We start from the raw sequence: 7937 nt of genomic DNA, 5'->3' as shown, positions 1-7937 counted from the left end.
TTTTGTTGATAATTTTAGGAGGTTATGAATTAATTGGGTGGAGGAGGAGAAGATTTGGATTAAAAAAATTTTTTTATTATATATAAATAATATAGCAAAGCTATGTTCTCTTTGAGACAGAAGAAGAAAGGGCTTCTAGTTTGAAGACTTTTTTAGAAAACAAAGCTCTTATTTATTATATTTTTTTAATTTTTTATTTTTATAAATTTATGGATTTCGTTTTAATAGACAAGGTGTAATACGATCGATCGCGGAACAATTTTATTTTTCGACCACATCAGAAATTATTATATTAGTTGGTTCCATTAATCGATTTTTATTTAAAATGAAAATAATTATAAACAGAAAACTATTAAGAAAAGACTATAAGAGAAATAAATGTAATAAATGTTATATTATATTAATAGATACAAGGCAATCTAGAATTTTAAAATATATATTTATCAGACGTTTTACTTATTATTAAGTATATATGAAAATTGCATAAGAGTTTGACATATAAAATTTTCTCTACAATATATTATTTATTATTATTATTTAAAAAATATTAACTTTATATTATATATTTAATAATATATCAATCAACTCTTGGTTTAATTTTCAAATCAACTTTAAATTTTTTATATTTTCGTTGATTCAATTCAATAACTATACCAAATTCAAAATATTTGAGTCAATCCTTAATATTGTACAATAAATTATAAAGGGGAGAAAGAGAGCTGAGAGGCATACACAAGCATACAATCCTAAGTCCTAAGCATTATCAAATGAAATAAATAAAACAAAAAACTTGCATTTACCAAATCCCACTCCCACTCCAACTTCCACCCTAAACTTTACACTGAGAATCAAAATTAAAACAAAATCAAAAAATTAAAACAAAAAATAAAGCAAAACGATTTCTTATTTAGTTGTCCATTGATCCATTCCCATAACCAGCTTCAATCTTGAAAGAAAAAAAAATGCCATGTAGAGATCAAAAAGCCAATATGATCATATTGATCAAGTGTGATTGAAATCATCAACAACAGTTCCTTTTATATTGATCAAGAAATCTTCATCATTTCTAATTCAACTCATCAATTCTCTCGATAGCCTCCTTTAAATCCAACCTTTTCTCCACATCTTCTTCACAGCAACTCATACCAATGTTTAGTAGCTTCATCATTTCACCTTCACTGCTCTTTACTGAACTAATCGCTTTGTCAATCACTTGATCCTTCCATTGTTCCTGAGGAATACTATTTACCCAGCTCACCAAATCCTCGTCCTTAGTTGCTTTACTTTGTGGCTGAAAATTTGGTGGCGGCTTTCCCGTTAGAATCTCAAGAATCAAAATCCCAAGACTCCATACATCTGTCTTCTTCGTGATCTTGCCCAATTGGAAGTATTCAGGTGACCTGTAAGCCACCATGAGTTCACGGGCATTCTCTTGGTTGATTACTGGAATTAGTCCATAGTCTGTAAGAAGAGGTTCCATGGATTGATTCAGAAGAACATTAGAGGATTTAAGGTGGCCATGAGCTGCTATTATGCTGGGAAGCTCTTTATGTAGATACGAGAGGCCTTTAGCCACTCCTTTGATAACCTTTAATCTGGTTGGCCAATCCATGCTTTGTTGCTTTTTCTTGCCTGAAAAGTAATGTCAAATAAGCACATTAGAAAAGTCATAGCGAGAATCATTGAACAAGACAAAATGGAGAAAATTTATTTCTTACACCATGTCTACTGTGGATTTAGAGAGTGTGTGTATATCAAGTGAATGGAAATTTCTTGCCTAAACCTGACTTTTGTTATATGATGGAAGAATTCATATGTTATATTTTGAATTCATGATAGTCAAGAAATATATAATTAACATACCATGAAGATAAGCAGCTAAGCTGCCTTTCGCAATGTGGTCAGTGACCATGAGTTTCTCTTCCTTCCTATAATAATAAGCAACAAGAGGTAGCAAATTGGGATGGCTCAATCTCCCTAACCTCCTCATATGTTCATGAAATTCCTCTTTACCAACACTATTCATTTGCTTAAATCTTTTGACCACCACAACAATCCCACTTGAAAGTGCAGCCTTATAAGATAAACCAAAGCAACCACTCCCTAAAATCTCAGCTGAGGCTTTCAACAAGTCATGCAAATCAAATCTCTTCCCATCTTCCCTAATAAAACACAACTTTGGCGCCGCAATCTCAACCTTCTTCTTCCCATTCACCAAGTGTTCTGATGAAGACCCTGCTTGACCTTGGTTTGATTCTTTTTTCTTTTGAACCTTTGATGGTGGTGGTGCCTCTATTGATTCTGGTGTTTGTTTTCGACGTCGAAGGAGGATGAAGGCAGCTGCTATAATGGCTGCTATTGCTACAGCCAAAACTATAGCCACCACAATTATATTTTTTGGGGATGGCTTCTTATCGGCAGATTCACCTTTGGTTTTTGAGGTTGGGATATTAGGGGTGGTAGCTGCGGGAGCGGGTTTTTTAGGTATAATGCATTCATTCAATGGCTGTCCACATAGACCTTTGTTCCCTATCCAAACCAATCAAATAAAGCATAAAAAATTAGAGAGATTTTAAAGTACAACGTTGTATACAACAACTCAATAGCACTAAAACATGTGGAATAATTGATTCCATATTGAGGTGTCATTTGAGGCATATGCCCCGTAGCCTAATCCTTTGGAATCCTATATTGAAAGATGAGAGTGTGAGTGTGTGGATTATCCAGGTTTCTACAAAGTAATTATGAATAACTCACCAGAAAATGATTTGGGATCTATCTTACTGAGGGTTGCAGGAATTTTCCCCTCCAATTCGTTGTTTGACACATCGAATGATATAAATTTTATGTCTGGAAAATTTGGTAACTTCCCTGTAAACTTGTTCCCTTCGAGCCTCAACTCTATAAGCTTTGGTAAAGCAGCAAGTGATGCAGGAATGGGACCTGTAAACTTATTTTCTGCCAACCATACTTTCTTCAGCTTCGTCATACCTTCAAAATACAAAATGGGTTTATTATTTTTCACTTGATTACAATTGGGATTTGGTTCATTACCTAATAAATTTTAGGTAATCAAACGTAAAATGCATGAAAAATCTTTGCCTACACCCAGTCTACGTAGACCCGAGAAACAAGTAAGCCGATCCTATATGAAAAATTATAAATGGGACCACTTGCTTGTATTTTGGATTCATGATAGATGGGGTAAGAATTTTTCAACTGAGGCATATATACCTTCAAAAGCATCTCCTGGAATCTCCCCAGAGAATTGGTTTTTTTCTATGAATAAAGATCTCAATGCCTTAAGTTTCTTAAACTCAGGCATGGGACCATCAAAACCATTCTCCATGAAGCTAAGAGATCTCAAATCTGACAAAGCTGCTAAACTATCCACATCAATCTTGCCAGTTAATCCCATTGTCTCAAGCTGTAACCCAGTAACAGAACCTTTATGACAAATAACACCATTCCAATTGGGTACTTGCCCTGTGCATGGATAGGTCAGGTCGCTCCAGTTTTCCAAAGCAGAGGCATTAGATAAAGAACCCTTGAACTTGAGAAGGATTTCTGTGTCTGTCAACCCTGAACAGACAACGAAATGCATAGAAGATACAATAACGTAAAAAAGAAGAAGAAACAAGGGTTTATCACTAAAAGCCATGGCGTTGATATAGGGTGGCGCACGCACTTGTGGGGCGGCGTGCCAGCCCTCGACAGGCTTTCAGGAGCGACAATGGGGACTATAATGATAGGGGATCAGGTAGGTCCTTTGGAGTTTGGAGAAGAAGATTTGGAAGATGGTGAAATTGGCATAGAGAGAATGAAAGAGAGAAGTTGGTTTGTACTAAGAATAGGAAAAGATTTGGAACAGGTGGTTTACCAAAGGACAAAACAAAGTTGACAAAGTCTTTGTGTTCTTTGTTTGGCATCAGAAATCAACGGTTCGCCCTTGAATTTTGATGGAAAATTATATAGAACTAATTATTAAGATAATCTTCTACTATTTTTTGTTTTATAATTAACTTCAAAGTCAAATGAAAAAGAAAATAGAAGCCATCATATTACATTGAATGGTGGTAGGGAAATAATCAGTATATATTTATTTATTTATATATACCCTTAATTAATTAGAATTTTTAAATTCGTTATTTTTTATGAAAAAAAACCAATGTTGTCATTTTACATTTTAATTCAAATATTTAAATTTTAGATTAATTAATTTAATATAATTTTAGTTAATTTTTAAAATTAAAATTAAAATTAAAAATAAATTTCTCTTTCAATAATAATAAATTTTATTTCACAATATAATTATAAATATTCTATAACAAATATATTATTTAATTTAAAATAATAATATATATAAATAATTAAGAATAATATATTTATTATAAAATTTCCATAATTATTATTATAAAATAAAATTCATCTACGTTTGAAACTGTAAACAGTATATTTTAACATTTAGATTATATTTTAATTTTTGAAAATTAATCAAAATTACGATTGAAATATAAATTGATAAAGAATTTTTCTCTTACTCTATTATACGGGTTCAATATTGCACGATTTAAGAATGGAGATATATAAAATAAAGAGAATAGATCAAGAATCTATCGGAAATGTCTTTATGAAGAACATGACATTCAAGTTATTAGACGTAAAGAATTTTCATGGTGAAATACTCATAAGAGTTGTAGAGAAAAGAAAGAGAAGAAGAAAGAAAGAGGAGGAAGCCGGAGACGAGAAGTGAGTGAGTTGGAAAAGAAAAGAAAAGGTTTCTTCTTATTTACTTTGTTATTTTTTTGAAATTAATCGTTTGCTCGCATGTAATGTGGGTATTGAAATATTTTATATGCAATGTATTGCCATAAAAAGAAAAAAGATAATTATGGAGGAAAAGTACAAATTCAACCATATATGCATAATTTTTAATTGTAGTGTAAGAAATTTAAAAACCTCAAATATTAATAAGTATAAAATCATACATCAATAAATTTAATTGTATAAAAAGAAATTAAAAATTTTAGTATTTACTATCATATATTATTAATATCTAATAACATATTTTCAAGGACTATATATCTTGAGAATAATAAAGTTTATTAAACTTCAACGATGGTCGATAGCCGGAGAGCAAGGTAGTGGCAGTGGAAGAGTAAAATCACTTAAATCAAAAAATATATTTAAATATTTCTCATCCAACTTCTATTTATTTAAGAATATTGAGTCAACTCGCAAGTGTTATATAGTTCTATATTCCATATTAGATGCACAAAAAATAATTAAAAAAAATTAAAATATGAGTTAATTGAAAATGAATGAAATAAATTAAGCCAGAATTTATATAAAATGGACATATAGAGATTATATTTTTATAAAAAATGAAGAGACTAAAATTATTACAATTAGCACTCCAAGGCTTAGCCTGGTGGAAAGTGCATCCTGTAACCTTGAAAGGTCTAAGGTTCGATTCCCCCAACCCCTATTTCAAAAAAAAAAAATAAAATTATTACAATTATTAATATATTAAACTATAATAATTCAGATTTAATAATTTGATTATTCAAAATTTATAATGATTGATTTAAAGTATTACAAATATTATTTTATTTTTTATTATATTTTAATTATTTATGTTTATTTATTTTTTATAAATTATTTGAATTAATAAAATTTTAATTTGATAATATTTTATATAATTAGTTTTACTAATTCTGTAATTGTTTATATTTTATCACAAGTAATATTTTTATAATAATTTTAATAAATTATATATATTTATTTTATATAATTATTCATATTAGAAGAATAAAAATATATAACATTTGTTAATTAAATTATGTTAGCTATAATTTAAAAAATTATCAATTCAATAAACTAACACCATTGTGAGATAGTTAAAATATTTTACATAATATTTTTTATTGTGAACCTTTATATATATTTTTTAATAATAATTTATTTTTATTATTTAAACATATTTTTATATAGTAGTTATTCAATTTTTATAAATATATTTTTAATATTATTATTTATTATTAAAATAAAAATACAATAATTTTTTAATAATAAAATATAATAAAACTTTTATTACAATAGCAATAATATATTATATTATGAAGTAGTAAGAAATCAAAAAATTAATAATATTTATTATACGAAAAAGTAGAAAATAAAAAAAGTTATATATTAATAATAGTAATAATAAAATAATAAATTATACTTAACATATATATTAATTATTTTTTATATAAAAATAAAATTTAAAATTTGACAGTTGATTTATTTTTATTATTTAAATATATTTTTAATAATATATTTATTATTAAAATAAAAATATAATAATTTTTTAATAGTAAAATATAATAAAATTTTTATTATAATATTAATAATATATTATATTAAAAAATAGTAGAAAATCAAAAGGTTAATACCAATCAATGCAATAAATTATATTTATTATATTAGGAAGTAGGAAATTAAAAAGTCATATATTAATAACGAACATAAAAGTAATAAATTGTATTTAATATATATTAATTATTATTTTATATAAAAATAAAATTTAAAATATATTAAAAAATTATAAATTTATGTCATATAATATAATTATGTAGAATTAATTATGGACTGAATAATATTTCATATATTTATTATTATTTACGTAAGAGATGAAAAATATGTTGTATTAATTAATTAATAATATTGGTTATAATTTTTTTATAATTTATTTATTATTAAAAATAAAAATAAAATATATATGTTAAATTTTATATTTTATTGTAATTAATATATTATATTAAAAAGTTGTGAAAAAATAAAAATTCATATACTAATAATAATTATAATAAATTAAAAAATCACATACTAATAGTAATAGGAAATTAAGAAGTCATATATAAATTGTAAGAATACAAATAATAAAATTCTTTTTATGACCATATTAACTAGTAATATTATTAAATAAGAAAATATAATTTAAAAATAAAAATAAAAATAAAATATATTATATATGTCATTTAGCACAAATATACAAATTTAAAAGTATCACTTGATATCTACATAAATCTAAGCATGACACTTGTCAACCTCTTCATAACCAATTTTAGAATTCCGTTATATATATATATATAAGAATATATTTTAATATATTTTTAAGTGGGACTCTTTTTAAATTAAAATAAATTTATAATGTTTTATATGTTATTAAATGTCCCACTCTCTAGTGCGATCAGTTGAATCAGACGACTAAATATAAATTGAACTAAGAGAGTATAAAATTATTTTGCTCTTACTTTTAGAGGTCTTACCTTTAGGGGTCTTATATTTGGAGATATTATTTTGGTGGTCTTCTCCTTCTTATCAAGTCTTACCTTGGGAGTTCGTATCAAGTCTTATCTTGGTGGCCTACTCTTCCGAGTTAGTGAACCCTTCCGACTAGACTTGCCCTTTCTGTCTAATCTTATTGGTCTGGTCTTCCGGTCTGATCTTATTGGTCTACCTTTCCAACCTAACTTTGTCCTTCCGGCTTGACTAAAGTGGTCTTCCCTTTCGGCCTAACCTTAGTGGTATGCCCTTCTTGAGAAAAACCTTCCCTTTTGAGACCTTCTTTCTTAAGGGAGACCTTTTCTTTCGAAGCCTTCCTTCTTGAGAGAGATCTTCTCTTTTAAGGTCTTCTTTCTTGAGGAAGACCTTCTCTTTTGAAATCTTTTATAAATTTTAAGCAATTGCATGAGGCTTTTTAGACCTGTAAATCTCCCATATAATTTTTTATAGGACCTATTAATCTTATTTTATATTTTGAGCTCTTTCAGATATATTGCTCTGTCTTTATTTTTTTAGCTCTTCTAGACCTATTGGTCTTAGACTTTATTGAGAGTAATGTGAGTGCCCTTATTTCAAGTATGAAATTTTATGTAATGCCTTGAAGTAGT

At 27.3% G+C, this 7937-nt stretch overlaps 1 protein-coding gene across 1 annotated transcript; it reads right to left on the bottom strand.

Moving 5' to 3' along the window:
* Positions 1-840: 840 nt before the first annotated feature.
* On the bottom strand, positions 841-3697 carry LOC110604167 (pollen receptor-like kinase 2). The gene is made up of 4 exons (XM_021742293.2): positions 3235-3697; positions 2758-2991; positions 1864-2529; positions 841-1632 (listed from the first exon to the last, which is right to left on the bottom strand). Exons 1-4 carry the CDS (start codon positions 3659-3661, stop codon positions 1067-1069), a joined length of 1893 nt encoding a protein of 630 aa, XP_021597985.1. The 5' UTR covers positions 3662-3697; the 3' UTR covers positions 841-1066.
* Between the last annotated feature and the right edge of the window lie 4240 nt (positions 3698-7937).

The sequence above is a fragment of the Manihot esculenta genome, chromosome 2 (genome assembly GCF_001659605.2).
Source record: "Manihot esculenta cultivar AM560-2 chromosome 2, M.esculenta_v8, whole genome shotgun sequence".
In the NCBI taxonomy this organism is placed as follows: domain Eukaryota; kingdom Viridiplantae; phylum Streptophyta; class Magnoliopsida; order Malpighiales; family Euphorbiaceae; genus Manihot; species Manihot esculenta.
Note: the sequence above shows the minus strand (reverse complement) of the source record. Positions and strands in the feature narration are given on the sequence as shown.

Excerpts from the sequence above, each read along its gene's own strand:
- LOC110604167 (XM_021742293.2), bottom strand. The coding sequence starts at position 3,661 with ATGGCTTTTAGTGATAAACCCTTGTTTCTTCTTCTTTTTTACGTTATT. Across the intron at positions 2,992-3,234 it reads TCCAGGAGATGCTTTTGAAG|GTATGACGAAGCTGAAGAAA; the intron begins GTATATATGCCT and ends TGTATTTTGAAG. Across the intron at positions 1,633-1,863 it reads CTTAGCTGCTTATCTTCATG|GCAAGAAAAAGCAACAAAGC; the intron begins GTATGTTAATTA and ends ATTACTTTTCAG.